Source organism: Hemiscyllium ocellatum, chromosome 32 (assembly GCF_020745735.1).
Source record: "Hemiscyllium ocellatum isolate sHemOce1 chromosome 32, sHemOce1.pat.X.cur, whole genome shotgun sequence".
Lineage (NCBI taxonomy): Eukaryota > Metazoa > Chordata > Chondrichthyes > Orectolobiformes > Hemiscylliidae > Hemiscyllium > Hemiscyllium ocellatum.
In genome coordinates, this window is record NC_083432.1 from 41,508,002 (window position 1) to 41,524,326 (window position 16,325).

Here is a 16,325-nt window from a genome sequence, read left to right on the forward strand (position 1 = left end):
TAACCGTCTAGCAGAAAGTCTTCACCAAAGGCTTGAAAATCAGGCAAAGTCAATGATTCAGACAGTATATATGAGTTCAAGAGCAAGGCAATTACTTTCTGGAGAGAAACAAAATATGATTGTGGATACATTATGCTGATTTATCTAAAGTCAATAGGATTACTGGGCCTAACAGACCATCCCTGTTTTACAAAATTCTCATAACATATATTCAAAACAAATTTGGAGACACAGTCAACCAGACCCTACATTGCTAGCTTCTGACTGAGTTCCACATATCCTGAAGAATTCAAGCAATTATTATTACTTAAATTGGAATCTAGATGAATGTAGGTGACTGCAACTCAGAATCATCTACCATATGTCCATCATGTCCATTACAAAAATGTGAAAACATGGCACTAACTGCATTGCCAATAAAACTTTTCTTTTTATGCAATATTTTTATGATAATGAACTTAGATTCCAGTTCTTCTCCACTCCTGTAAAACAAACCTTCCCTCCACATAAATGTTCATATTCGTGCAGGGCTCAATAATGTGACGATATCACAATATGCCAAGTGGCAAACCCCAGGAACTGTTTCCGTCAGTAAGCAGATTGAGCCTGTGTCCTTGTTAAGCACCACACTTATCCAACTGAGCTAATCGGCCTTACAGGTCAATCTTTATAAAATCCAAAATCTGCAAAAATAATGGATTCTGTCCCTGTGAAATGAACTTTAACCTGCGCAAAGCAAAAACATCCATGCCCATTGTTTTTGGATTTGGGGAAACACAATCTTAAAATAAGAGGTTATGTTTGGTGAATGTGAGCCTAAATGTGCTTGTTCAGTGTTTCTTTCACAAAAAGAAATCTGGAACAACCTTCACCCAGAAAGGCAATAAGTTATCGAAATTAAGAATAATGTCAATAGATTTTGATTTGCTGTGGAAATTGCGAATAAATGGAGTTGAAGTAAAGGTCAACCATGATATAATTAAATGGCAGAACAGGTTTGAGGGGTGAATGGCCTACTCATGTTTGTGTGTAATCATTTCAAAAAATTCTTAATCTTTTAGGGTTTGGAGGAAAGATAAGGCTACTGATTGAGCAGAAGACAACATTGGCAACTTATTCAACAGTAGTTAGAGCCAAACTACATGAACGAACATCTTTGAAACCAACGATAGGGAACATATCTGTGAAACTGTGACTGAAAGTCTCTGAAAATTGTTTCTACATTCCCCATCTCAATGAAAAGGTGAAAACCTAGCCTCATTACTCAAGGCAGAACTTTATACTTTGTACAAAGTTGGCACTCATTTGGCATGTTGGACATTTTACTCAATTTGATATTCATTTTCTTTAATCATAACTGAAGTTGTTTTAACAGCAGGGATGGAGATCACCCTAAAAAATAGTTAGTGGACAGTCGCACGAAGCACAATTCAAATCAAAAGTTTCAACAGCAAGGAAGAATTCATTCCAACAGTTTTAGATTGCAGAATGCAAAACAATGCTCTGGCAGTTAAACATAAAATCAGCTCTCCAGGCACGTCAGTTCCAAACTCCCACTTAATAATAATTTCAGGATAAATAAAAATTATGAAAAGTACAGAGGAAAGTTATTAAAGTTCGGCTATGCTGGTCTTTTCAATTTACTTCCACTGAACTTGAATCTTTTGGTATCAGAAGACCAGGCAAATAGATTATTTATAGTTAATATGACTATTTTGACACAAAAAATGAAACTTCCATTTCTGCATTGGAGTGTACCTTTGCAAACAAGAATCTCTGAAACCCAAAATACTCCAGTTGTATGGATTGGGATTAAATATTTTACAAATGATAAGCTTCAAAGAAAGGTATGCATTTATATAAAGCTTTCCACAACCACCAGATGTCTCAAAGTACTTTACAGCCAATTAACTACTTTTGAACTGTTGCAATACAGGAAGGAGTGCAGCCAATTCACACACAGCAAGCTCTCAAAACATCTATACGTAAATGACCAGAAAATCTGTTTTTTTTATGTGAAGTGAATTGAGGGATAATTATTGACAGAGGCAACTTATCTGTCCTTCAAAGCAGTGTCATGGGACCTTCTGCATCCACCAGACTTAACATCTGCAGCTTGACATCTCATTGAAAGATGGCACCAATAGCACCACGTCAGCCTTAACTTTTATGCTCAAGCCCTGAAGCAGGATTTGAACCAGAACATTCTGATGCATAGGCAAGAAACAGAAAATAGGAGCAGGTCACTTACCCCTTGGAGCCTGAACCACCATTAAGTGTGATTATGGTTGATCATTCAACTCAAAACCTTGTTCCTGCTTTCTTCTCATACCCTATGATCCCCTTAGTCCTAAGGACATATATAACTCCTTCTTGAAAACACAATTCTCCCATCAGAGTGTTACAAAACATCTGTAGCAAAAATCATTCTGGAACCCTACCACAAGCCAAATAGTGACAGAAAAGTAAATTGACAAAAAGAATTTCCAACTGATGTTCAGAACTGTATCACACAAACCGTTGGCTTTCCTGTGTCAAATTTCCAGGATATTGATATAATTTTTGAATCCCAAACTTCATCCCAGGACCAACTGATCAGTCCCAACAGCTAGAAGAAAGTGAGGACTGCAGTTGCTGGCGATCAGAGTCAAATAGCGTGGCATTGGAAAAGCACGGCTGGTCAGGCAGCACCTGAGGAGCAAGAGAGTCGACATCTCGAGCAAAGCTCTTCATCATTCCTGGTGAAGAGCTTATGTTCAAAACATCGACTCTCCTGTTCCTCGGACATTGCCTGACCAACTGTCCTTTTCAGGCGCCACACATTTTGAGTCCCAACAGCTACCATAACTGAGCTCAGTTCACATAACACAGACTAAGGAATAAACCTGGGAAATTCCTGGTCTGTAAACTTTACAGGACTGCACTATATTGTACATTTTGGAACTGAATATCAGTTTGAACTAGAATACGTATCTCGTAGTGAAGTAACTCCACACAGACCAGTATCCCATCATGAAGTCACCCTTTATTTACATGGGAGAGTCCTTGACTGATCCAGCTCACTCAGAGCCAGCTCTCAGGGTGAACAGAACCTCTGACATTCCTGTTTATATCTGTCAGCCAGGACTCCAGATGAACAGCTCCAATCAGGGAACTCATATTCTATAAGGTTCACTTGTTAAAATTACCACATGTAGTTCATCACTTCGGCCAAAGCTAGAATGTTATTTCACTTGAAACAAAGATAAACCTGTCAGAATAACAGCTACTAGGCCATAAACACCTGTGCCGTGTGTAGTAAATACACCTCCTCTCTGGTCTCTCCTCTCACATGAAAGGCTCTCATCAGTCCTGCTTATGTATCAAGTCTCTTCTCTCATTACATGACGTCAATCCACTTGGCAGCAGAAGTTAAGAAGCAAGCAGCGGAAATAAGAGATACAAAATGGACAGTAACAAAATTTCTGGCAGAGTGCAAGATGCAAAGTGAATGGTAAAATTCCCCAGGGGGCACGGAAGACAGAAACCCTAACAGCAACATTTGGCGGTGAAGCGGAAGATGAGAATTGGTAAAGCAGCCAACTGTTCAAATTTAAAGCCTCTCACAGTCTTGCATACATTATAGGGAACAACAGTTGGCTGGGAGCTGACTGGAATGCAATCTCAGGAACCTTGCTACCACATAAACCAGCCCTCATCTTTATGATCACATTAGAATCGCTTGAAATGACTTCAAGTCTTGCAACTTGCTACCAGCCAATTCTTCTATCATACAAAAGGCATTTCCCTGGGTGTCAGACTCACTTTCTCTCACTGTGTTACAGGAAAAAAGAGCAACGTGAATAGGACTTTACCAGTTCCCTCTAGTTTTCTTTCCTTTCTGTGTCTATTCATGCTTCTTAGGTTGCCGAAAATTAAAACAGCTTAAGCCACACACATTGACATCAACACCACTTTGTGTCCATCCTGCCAAGAGGGTGACATTCCAATCTAGAATGCTAGTAACATCTAGCTTTATCAACAGCATTCTGCCTTCCTGAAATGAGGGGCTGGCCTTTCATCAAGATCCTAAATTTTTAGTTAAGTCTGAGTTTTAAGGCTACCAAGTATACGGGGAATCAGAAGGGCTATTGGCCAAGGTGAGTTAGACCACAGATCAGCCATGATCTCATTGAACGGCAGAACAGGCTCAAGGGGCCAAATGGTCTACTCCTGTATGTAATTATGTTATTATGCAATAAATACTTAAGGTCAAATTTTGGAAGTAAAGTAAAGTCACCATAGTCCCAGAGAACCATAGAGCTCATCTCTCATTAGAGAGAGAGAGAGATGAATGGTAGTGGTTTAACCTGAGGGTCACCATGCCTCAGGTGAGGAGAGAGATTGAGAAGGAGAGTCCTTCATGGTAAGCTCAGTTGATTGAGGAGATGAACCCACCCCTAAGGGCCACCAGCTGGTGATTTCATTCTCAGGCGAGGTTATCCAAAGGAGTACATTAGCGAATCTAGGGCAGAAGTCAAAATTCTTAATCTGTTGTGTTTTGCATCTTCTCATCAGGAATACCATCATCTGAGCACCATGCAATGCCAATCTGAGGTAATATGTACATGCTCATATGCACTAGAAGCAATAAATAATTTGCATTTATATAGAGCCTTTCACTGCCTCAGGCACCATCTAATCAGGGATGCACAGACAGAGGTTAATTTTATTTAAAGTTTACTGATTCTGCTCTTATATTTTATATTTCTATTGTAAATGCCATATTTATAATGGAAACTGTCTTCAAAAACCTGCCAAGCCGTAATTAAATTCTCTTTCGTTCACTGCTCGTTCAGTGTTTCCACTGCGGGGATACATTAGCACAGTGTAACAAGATTATCCAGGCAGTTTTCAACATACATACAAACATAGCAATTTATTACGGATAAAGTTGAAATTGTAAGATTTTTCATATTATGTATACATTTGAACATGACATGCAGATATGAAATTCCATTAAATTAATCTCTCATTCTGTTGTCAGTCATTGGAATTTTTAGATTATCAGAAGCTCAGTGTGCTGCTCGATCTACTGGCGTTCAAACCTTTCACTGGTATGTGTGCATGCATGTGTATGTAATCCACAAGAAAAGTGAAATTTCCACCAAGTTTGGTGAGGTTAAGGAAAATCACATCACTATTTCCCTCATGGCTCAGTTGGTAGGACTCTCACATTACAGGTTTCTAGTTCCTACTCCTGAAACATGAGACTGAAATCTAAGCCGACAGTCTAGCCCAGCACTAAGGGAGTACTGCACTGCCACAGGTGCTGCCTTTTGGTGAGACATAAAACCAAAACCCATTAGTTCTCAGATAAATATAGATGAAAAATACCTTGTGGGATTATATTAAAGATGAACAAGAGAGTTATCCTAAGTATTCTGATCAATATTGACACATCAATCAATATTAAAAAAGCAATTTGGCTCTGATGAAGAGTCACTTAAACATGAAACGTTAGATTGCTCTCTTTCCATTGATGCTGCCTGACCCACTGTGATCTACAGCATTTGTTGTTTTTAAACCAAAAAAGCAATTATCTGTTTATTATTGCACTGCTGTTTGTGGAAGCTTGCTGTGTGCAAATTGGCTATTGCATTTCTTACCTTACAACAATGACTCCAGTTCAAAAGTACCTCACTGGCTTTGGAGAGCCCTGTAGGCATGAAAGGTGCTATATAAATGCAAGTATTTCTTTTATTCTGTTACAGATAGAGATTGAATTTATGCTGGCATGTAACAGCTTCTGTGTATGGAGTCAGATGTCAAGAAATGTGAATAAGAGACATGCATGTGACAATGTTACATAACTTTGAACCATGTGTATAGTCAATATTAATAAGTTCAATTTTATTTCCTACTGTGGTTCTCCAAGGTGTTCAATACTATAAATAGAATTTCCAACCTGGAATCAATGGGGAACGATAATAAAGGAGGACAATTTGTGATATTGATGCACTTGTCCTTCAGGTTATGGACTGCATTTTCCCAATGTCAATCTATGAGATGTTCTGCAACTCCCCATTCCTCAACAATAAATTATAGTTTTGTTAAACCTCAATAACTAGAAGCCAACTGTATAAGTATCACAGGAAACCTATCCCAATAATGAACTACACCAGTTCAATCTTCGCCGTTAAGTGATAGGCTTCCTAACTTAACATCAAGACCTAACCTTTCGGTTGCCCCTTTTCATTTTGCAATGGGACAACTTCATTCTCCAGCTACTGATTCCAGCATCTCCTGTTTCACATTGAACAGGCTTCAAGTATTCTGCTTTTGGAAGTAAACTGATTTCACTGGAAGACATATCATTTGTCACGTTTGATGGCAACTGATCAAAAATGTTTATCTTTCTTCTTCAAATGTGGAGCAGCCTTCAAAGTAGCATTTCTATCTCTTTCTTAGGTTCATTCAAGACACATCGTCATCTCCCTCCAACCCCAACAGAAAGTAAAATTAGATTAGCAAGTAGAACATTTGCTTCCTTTTTTATTCTGCAATATTTGCTCTCTTGTATCAGTTTTTCAAGACAATCTTTTGCTTCTTCATTTTCTTCAATCTTTCCACGACTCAGTGAGGAGCAGTACTATCAGATCTTGCTGTTTTCCAAGTGAGTATCAATGTGTTTTATGAGGGCATCATCTGGGTAGTTGAGCGGAAAGGCTAATTGGCACAGTGGGCAGCTCCTGATGTCCGAGTCTCCCGTTTCCATCCAAAGCTGAGCATGGAGTAAGGAACAAAAAAGTCAATCATAAAATGTTCACTGTGTGAATTGTTTATTGACAGATCTATTGCCTTGATATCAATTATGCTATGGACCAAGCCAGACCACTCAAAAAATTCTTAAGCAGGCAGCCCCAGACCATAACTTTGCAATTTGCTTTGGTAACTGTACAGTAAAAATTACCCAGAGTAAGATAGTTAGGTTGACTATTAGATTTTAAAACAGAGAAAGATTTATCACAATGAAACACGAAGACTAGAATAAAGAACTTCTACAGAACTCAGCCTATCCAACTAGACTTAATTATGCTGTTCCAAATATACACAACAGTCCCAATAAGCAAAGACCCTTTAAAAACCAGTATAAATGGAACACATGCTTGAAGTTGAAGGTCAGAAAAGAGAGAGAGTTTTCACACAGCTCCCTGTTGAACTTTTCAGTTCAAGATTGAACTAAAACTGCTCAGCTCAGGTCAGCTAGAGAGCTGGCCACTCTCCTTTCATCATACAGGTCACTTCTAAAGCATGACCACTTTGGCCTGAAGTCTCATCTATTTACATATAAACAAAAGGCCTCTCAAAATCCTTTTCATCTCTGCACCAAATCAGACTGATCGGAGCCCATCCCAGTTTATTGTCCCTCTGAAAACAATCAAGGACAGAGTCTCCTTGAGCCAAGGAATAGCTTTCAGTAAAAAAGAGACTAGCTTTGTGACAATTATAACAATTATTCATGATTAAATATTTGCACTGAATAACACTCATTCTTCCAGTGCTCCAGATGGCGTGACTTCCAACATTTCAAAGACAATAATCATTTCCAGATCAGGGTTTGGGGTGATGGCATCATGGGTGACTCTATGGAGAGGAAGTAGTGCAGTGATAATGCCACCACACTGGCAATTCTTCATCACAGTCTAATATTGTAGTGACGTGGTTTCAAATACCAACACAGCAGATCCATTTTTTAAAAATCTTGAATTTTAAAAAGTTGTCAACTATGTAACAACTGCCTATTGTTGTAAACACTCACCTGGTTCACTCATGCCCTTTAGGGATGGAACTCAGCTATACTTACATGGCCCACAGCAATGTGGCTGACTCTTAACTGATTTCTGGTGAATTAGATAGGAAATGCTGACACATCACATGAGCAAATCAAACAAAAACACATGGTGTACAACCAGGCTATAGGGTAAGGGGGAAAATCAACAATTTGAATCCTGGTCTGTACAATACTTATTAATCTAAGATAGATTTTTAACAATGTCCTTGGCACCTTGAGCAGGCTACTCCTTCTGATCCTGTGATCCTATAGGAACTATGTATCAGTTGCATCCATGGAAAAGTAGGTTACCTATCCTTAGCATCTAGCATTATGCAGATGAAAGATTTAAGTGGGATGCAATTGGGATTCATTACATCTTACCTCAACATAGATCTCCATAATTAGAAAAATAAAATATGAGACGAAACAAGAGGGCAAAGAAGGCAAACATGGGTAACAATTTAGTTCTACAATGAAATAATCAAAGACCCAATTTGAACAACTATGCGCTCAATTTCTGCCACTTCAAACCACGGCAATTTCTAAACATTGATAAAGCTTCTCCCACCTTTCCCTAACAATATTCCTTTCCCTCGATCTCAGAATAGCACCCTTTATTGCAAAAGTCTGACAATCCAATTTCCCTGTCCACTTGTACTCATGGGTCTCTGTGAGTATAGTTGTCAATTCCTATCTGTAAGAGGAGCAGCCCTCAAATCATAGGCCACACAGCCCATTCACTTTGCTCCATGACCCTGAGGCATTTTGTATAGTATGCTCTGCCTGTACTAGATGCAAAACAAAACTTTTCACTGTACCTAGGTACGTGTCAAGAATAATTAAATCAAATCTTTTCCAATTTTCAAATCCACAAAAATACAAACTAGAAGCAGAAATAGGCTATTCAATACCTCAATCAATAAGGTCAGGTTGAGCCAATTGTCACCTCAACTTTACACTCCTGCCTACTCCAAATAACCTTTGACTTCCATGTTAGTCATGAATCTATCTACCTCTGCCTTAAAAATATTTAATGACTTCATCCCCCCGCTCTCTCGGGATAAGAGTTCCAAGAATCATGATCCTCTGAGAGAAATGATTCTCCTTAACTCCTTCTTAAATGGAAGGCCCCTTATTTTTAAATTGTAGCCCCTACTTTAGTGTCCTCCACAACTTCCTTGTAGTGTCAAGCCCCATTGAGATCTTATAAGATTCAATAAAATCACTTTATTTTTCTATACTCCAATGGAGCAAAGTCCAGCCTGTCTAACCTCTCCTTGGAAGATAAGAGCCCCTGCTTGGTGCTATGTAACCTTTTCTGAGCTGGTTATAACTAAAACCATACCCTGTGCTCCAAATGTGGAGCACTCGGTACAACTGTAGCAAAATGTCTCTATATAATCAATTTCACTTGCAAAAATCAATAAAACTCTATTTGTCTCTCTCATTATTTGTATCTGCATGCTAGGTTTACGTAATTGATGCACCAGGACATCCAGACGTCTCCATACCCAAACTTCTCTCTCAATTCTTCCTTCCAAAGTTAATAAGTTCACAATTTCCCACAGCATATTCTGTCTGTTAATGTTTGCTGACTCCCTTACTCCTGTTTACATTCCTTTGCATCCTCATTATGTCCGCTTCATAACTTATTTTCTTACATATCTTTCTGTCATCAGCAAATTTAGCAGCCATACACTGGGGCCCTTTATTGAAATGAGGAATATATACTGTAAATAGTTGAGGCTCCAGCCCTGATTCCTTTGGCACTCCACAAGTTACAACTTGCCAACAGAAAATGACCCATTAATGCCTCCTATCTGTTATATAAAACACCTTTCAAAAAAACCAACTCAGTCTGACCCTGCTTAAATAAATCCTTTGCATAAAGTTATTGCTTCTGCTTCAAATATTCCTTCTGATAAAATATTGCAGAATCAAGTTTACGGTTTGAAGTCTTTCTTTCACGTTTTATTAAAACACATCTGCAAATTAAAATAATGAGACATTTTCAGAAGTATTTTTTATTCATAAAAATGTACTATATTTATTTAGGAACGGTAACTTGGTATTTGGTGCAGTTTGATTAATACTGCTGAAAATGAATCATTAAAATAGAACTTCTTTTCTAATCCAAAGGTCAATCTCCCACTGTGAGTAATCAAATTTTAAATGAATGGAAATGGCTTTTTAGAACATATAGAGAATTTTCAAGTTAGTTTGAAGCACTGTGGTCAGTTTCTAAGTGAGTCTTTTAAAAACTCAATAAGCTTTCTAAAGTATAGCTATTGATGTCCTGGCACTCAAAGAAGCAACCTATTTTTCTTTTTCTAGAGCTCTCACACACAACTGAATAGTTTGTTTCCCCATCACCAAATATTAACCACTGCTAGTAAATCACTTGTGGTCTTCCAACTGACTAACTTACGAAACCCATGAAGGTAAGGGAGAGTCAGAGGGGGCTAAATCAAAATGATGATGGAACTACTTTTTTAGGATGCTTACTCTTCGTCCTCAAAAATGACCCTGACCTTTCAGTTACTTGCCATTCCCCACAACACCGTGTTCCTACACCAACATTTCTGTCGCAGGTATGCTGCAGAGTTCCAGGGAGCCTCAGCGCAAGCTCAAAGAGCAACATCTCATTTTCTGCTTGGAGACCTTTTAGCCTCTAGGACTCATCATCAAGTTCGATAACTGTACAGCCTGAATCCACCTTTCCATGTTTCTTACCCACCTCCATCCCCACCCCGGTTATAATGTGGGTTGCTTTTAGCGTGGTCACCCATTCCCATGAACTCCTAGGCTCATTATCACATGTTGCTTTCATCACAGCTAACCCACTTTCTCACTCTTAGCTCCTATTCTATCTTATTCTGCTCTTTTTCTGTCCTGGTCTGGTGTCCATTATCTCTTTGTTTAGCCACCCCTTTCATTTCTCTCTCTCTCTCTCTGGTTCTGTCTCCACCTATCCACTCACCTCTCCTCATCCCCCCTCTCACTGCACTAGCTTCAGTATAGATACCATTTTTTCCCAGCTGTTAACAGGTCAGACGAAGAGTCACTGGACTCGAAATGTTAATGTTTCTTTTCCCACAGATGCTGCCAAACCTGCTGAATTTCTTCAGCAATTTGTGTTTTTGTTTCAGATCTCCAGCATCCATAATGTTTTGTTCTATTCTACTTTTTTTGCATGAGCATAGCAATGCAAATTCACTGCTGTGAATAATTCACCCTCGACAATGTGGGTTTTGTGGCTGGATCAGTCTGTTTGTTATTTTCTTCCTAGAAATCAGAGGAAGGATTTGTGGAAAGCTGATTTGAGCTGAAGGCAACTTGAACTAAAAATCCCACAATCTACCCCATGGCTTGTATTTATTTTGGGTGGATGATACACAGAAAATCAGCACAGCTAAGAAGAAATGGTGCCTTTCCAGTTCCTAACTCTCCTGTTGGTTAGCCCAGTGGATAATCATGCTCTTTGTTCCCTTGTTATCAAATTTACTAGTGAGAGCAGCCAGTTTTTCACTATTTACTCTCCTTCCCAAATTTTGCAAGTTTTATTAGATGCTTTATTAATCCTTTCTGCTTCCATCAACAATAAAAAAAGAAACAATCTTTTAAACACCTGCACAATGTTAATCTGAACTGAAAGGCAAGTCCCAATACTAATGTTGCTCGATAATGGAAATCTAGCAAAAAATGCACAAGGTTCCATTGGTGTCAATCAGGATTTTCCTGGTGCCTCAAACACATGATTCAAGTAAAAGATGCCATTGGTTTGTTTGCTGGATAGTGTTAAACTCCAATGTTTGTTTGTTTTCTTGATATGCTACTGTACAGAACTGAAGTGCATTTGTGATAATGTATATATGAAGATATTTTGTATGAATAAAATATATTTTTGAAACAGAAAAAAGTCAATTGGGGTCAGTAAAACTGCAGACCTACATTGATAGAAGGCCATGACTGTGCATGTTCTGATCTGGAATACTCGGTCGAACTCCTTTTCATGGTAGTGTCTGGGATTGGGAGCGCTGTACAGGAGGAAGTGCTCCTTATTCCCCTGTCCAAAGTGCCAGGAGGACTATGGTTCATCCAATCCTCATCTTCAGACTCGATCTGCCTTTCGAATGGGCCAATGTCTGGACTGTCAGGCACCTTCAGGTAATCGTTAGCAAGGTACTGCCTGTGCGTTGGTGAGGTTTGGTCATCTGCTGGCAGTCGAGATGGCATTGTGTGGCTCTCCACCTTCGCATCACTGACTTCAGAGTAACTGCGACGCCCTTGAAAGTTGGTCCGGAGACGGTGGCTCGTGCTCCTGGGGTAGCTGGAGTAGGCAACTTGCCTCACGTGGCCAGAGGGTTGGAGATGGGCTGAGAAATAAAGCAAGACAACAGATTTTAAGATGCAATGTCCCCTAAAGAGAACTTGCTTTTGTAGAGCATCTTTGCACAATCTCAGAATGACCCAAAGCCCTCCCATGATGCAGTTTTGTACCATTGCAAGGGAAGACAATTGTGGCAAACCTTAAGATGTTCAGCAAGATTCAATAACCAACAAAGAGAATCAACAAACCATTGATTTTCAGGATTTATATTGTCATAGGATGCAAGCATCATCAGCAAGGATGATCTGTTGTCCAGCCCTTGGAACTAAATCACTTATTCCATTGGACAAGAGGGGTTAAGAGTCAACCACATTACTGTGGATACGGAGTCACGTGGAGGCCAGGCCAGATTTTGCTCCCTAAGAGACATTCATGATCCAAATATGTTTTTGGGTAACAACCAATGATCATTTCATGGTCACCATTATTGAAATCAGCTTTCAATTCTCAGAATTACAAGTTGAATTGAAATTCCACTGGATGCCAAGTTGAGGATGTGTACCACTACTCCTCACAGAACTAGCCTGGGGTTCTGCAATTACAAGACCGGTGCTTTATCACCACATTCCCAATATCTCTCCAAGTCTCTGGAATGGGTCCATGACCCATCAAAGGTGCTGGGTCTCCCACTGAACCAAAGCAAGTATGTTTAAACTCAGACCTGAACCATGTGACAATGGGGAACTTTTAACCACTGTCGGAAATTGGGTGGGGCAGTCAGTTAAAATAAAACATGGGCCTTTCTCCCCATTTTGTCTCCCACATTGCTGCAGCTGATTACAATTTTAAATTGAAGGCAGCAAGGATGCCCATCAGAAACAGCAAGGGGGTCCTTTGGTTAATAGGCATTTCAGGCTTTGATGCTATTGTCTGGACCTGACAGCTACATTTGGTTAAATGGAGGAGCACAACAATGATCATTTTCCCCCACCAGACCAAAGCTCCATCATAGACCAGAGGTGGTCTAGTAAAATAAAACTCACTTGGAATTCCCCTGTGGAGCCATGCCAAATGGGAATTATTCTTTATGTCAAAGAATCATAGAATTTTACAATACAGAAGGGGGCCATTCAACCCATCATGTCTGTACCAGCTCCTGAAAAAGCTACCCAACTAGTTCCATTCTCCGGCCCTATCTCCCTAACCCAGGACAATAATATTTTCAAGCAGGTATCCAGCTCTCTTGTGAAGCCTCCTATAGAATCTTCCTCCATCACTCTCCCAGACAGCACATTCCAAATCTTAACAATCTGAATAAAGACGTTTCTCCTCATCTCACTCCTAGCTCTCTTGCTGAAATCTTGAAATTGTGACCTCTTGCCACTAACATACTAACTGACAGTTACCCAGTCAAAATTGCTCATAATTTTGAACATCTCAATAAGGACACCTCTTAACTGTTCCTGCTCTAAGGAGAATAAAGCCGATCTCTCTAATTTTTCCTCGTATCAGTAAACCTTGGGTTTCCCCTTGCCATAAGCTTTCGTCCTAATCCCTCCTAGCTTCTATTGCACAATCCACTTTGGTGGCTGAAATCAATCTTGAAGATTCCTTAGCCAACCTCCAGCATCCCCCATCAACCCCCAGCACCTACACATTGTGCACTTAATGGATTTGGCCATACTCGAGCAGGAGGTGAGAAGCCCCATGCAAATGAGGCTTGAGGGCTAATATCTCCCATACCCTGTACTGTGGAAGATCACAGCTCTTGCCTTCACCTTATCTTCAGCAAACACCATCCTACCCAGAGACAAAATCGTCCCCAACAAAGAGATATTTAAAGTATATTTTGAGGGCACATTTAGGTAGAACATTTGAGTGTATATCAAAAGTTATCTATCTCTTCCCCAAATATACAGAGTGTCCCTGTGGTAAACTCTTTTGCCTCTAACATGCGGATTCAACAGACAGTGCAAGGGCTTTGTCATATAATCTAGTCAGTACCATGACCCTTGCTTTTCCTGATATGTATTAATGATCTGAATCTTGGTGTACAGGGGCCAATTTCAAAGTCTGCATGAAACTTGGAAGCATTGAAAACTCTGAAGATGACAGTGTGGAACTTCAAAAGAACATAGACAAGCTAATGGAGTGTATGGGTAGGTTGTAGATGAAGTTTGATGCAGAGAAATATGAGGTGTTGCACTTTAGTATGAAGAATGTTAAAGGAAAATATAAAATAGGGGATACAATTCTAAAGATGGAGCAGGTGTAGAGGAGCCTGAATGCACATATGCACAGACCACCGAAAGTGGCAGGACAAGTGGAGAGAGCAGTTATTAAAATATACAGTCTATTCGTAGCTTTTTCAATAGGGCATAGAGTAAGGAGATGATACTGAACTTGCATAGAACTTGTTAGACTTCAGCTGGAGTACTGTGTGCAGTTGTGGGCGCAATACCATAGGGAAGATGTGAGCACGGTGGCGGGAGTCTGAAGTGATTTACAAGAATGGTTCAGTTATGGGAATAGATTGAAGGGAAGAGAAAGTTCAGTTATAGGAATAGATTGAAGAAGGTGGGACAATGTCCTTGGAAAAGAAAAGGCGAACAGGAAGTTGATGATGGTCTTCAAAGTCATGAGCAGGCTGGATAGAGGAGATAGGGAAATGCTGTTCCTGCTGGTAAAAGCAAAAAGAACAAGAGGGCATTGATTTCAACTTTGTGCAAAAGAAGCAAGGATGTGGGATGGTGCTTCTCTTTTAACAAGGTTATGTTGTCCTTGGCGTTTTTTCAGAGAGGTCATAAAAGCAGCAATTCTGAAAAGTCTAGCTTTGAAGGGTTTTAGGGCTAATTTGATTATCGCTAACAGATATTGCCTCAGGAAAAAGGCTTTCAAGTTTAAGAAAAAAGCACTTGTGCAATGAAAGGGGAGTGGCCAATTCTCCCTACTCAACTTTTCTCTGGTTGGACTTGATTTGAATTTTTTTAGCAGACTGGCTGTTCACTGAAAGCAGTCAGTCAGTTTGAGGCTGCTGATCCAAGAAACAACTCCACGGAGGAAGGTGTTCCATGCTGAATCAGTCTGCCATCCCTCCCACTCCTGTAAGACCCAATGTTTGATTTTACCTTTTTACGCCTAGAAGTGTTTGTGGAGATTGTTGCAGGAATTTGGAACAGCATCATTTTGATGGGGTAATCTGTTAGGTTAAGTTATTCTATATTCTGTTCTTTTTTATTTGTGTTTCATTTTAATCTTGCAAATAAATTCTGTTTTGTTTAAAACTAAGTGGTTAGCTCAGTTACATCACTCCTGAAGTATTGACTTTCCACCTGCATAAAACAACTAGCAAGGTTAGGGTCCAGGCTAATTTCTTGAAATAGTTTGAGAGGGTCTGGTCTGGTCCATTACAGATGATGCAAGAAAACTTGTACCCACTCAGTGAGTAGGTAGGGTATGGGATGCACTGCCTGGAAGGGTGGGGGAGGCAGATTTAATTGAGCATTCAAGAGGTCATTGGATGATTATTTGGATAGAAATAGCATGCAAGGATATGGGGGAAAAGCAGAGAATCAGCACTGGGAAATGATACTCATTTAAAAAGCGAGAGCTGACATGATAGGCAGAATGGCCTTCTTCTGTTCCATAACAGTTCTGTGAGTCTGTGAACTTAAGTTGCCATTCCATTGCACTGCCAAGGGAATGCTGCACATGGTGTTGGTGTCGCTGGCTCAGTTGCCATTTGTTGTCCAGCCCTGATTGTCTTGCGATGTTGCTGGTGAGCGATGTGTGGTGCAGGTAGAGCCACAGCACTATTCAGGATAGAATTACAGCACTGGACCAAACACAGAAACTGCTAGAAAGGCTCAGCAGGTCTGGCATCATTGGTGGATAGAAATCAGAGTTAATGTTTCGGGTCGACTGACCCTTCCTCAGAACAGGGAGACAGTGACATCTGCAGATACTGCAGATCAGAGTTGACAGTGTGTTGCCGGAAAGGCACAACTGGTCATGCAGCATCTGAGGAGCACACGGCATGACCTGCTGTGCTTTTCCGGCAACACACTCTCAACCCTTTCTCAGAACAGTTCTGAGGAAGGGTCACTCAACCTGAAACATTTACTCTCTCCACAAATGCTGCCAAACCTGTTGAGCTTTTTCAGCATTTTCTGTTTTTGG

General features: G+C 40.0%; 1 protein-coding gene across 3 annotated transcripts in view; it reads right to left on the reverse strand.

Annotated features, from left to right (window-relative positions):
* Positions 1–1,831: 1,831 nt before the first annotated feature.
* tbkbp1 (TBK1 binding protein 1) overlaps positions 1,832–16,325 on the reverse strand; it is a 135,817-nt gene continuing 121,323 nt past the window's right edge. For all 3 annotated transcript variants that reach the window (XM_060848827.1, XM_060848825.1, XM_060848826.1), the window contains 2 exons: positions 11,768–12,192; positions 1,832–6,763 (listed from right to left, as the gene is read on the reverse strand). In XM_060848827.1, coding sequence (XP_060704810.1) covers positions 6,635–6,763; positions 11,768–12,192 — 554 coding nt within the window. In that variant the 3' untranslated portion in view covers positions 1,832–6,634. The remainder of the gene's footprint in view (positions 6,764–11,767; positions 12,193–16,325) is intronic.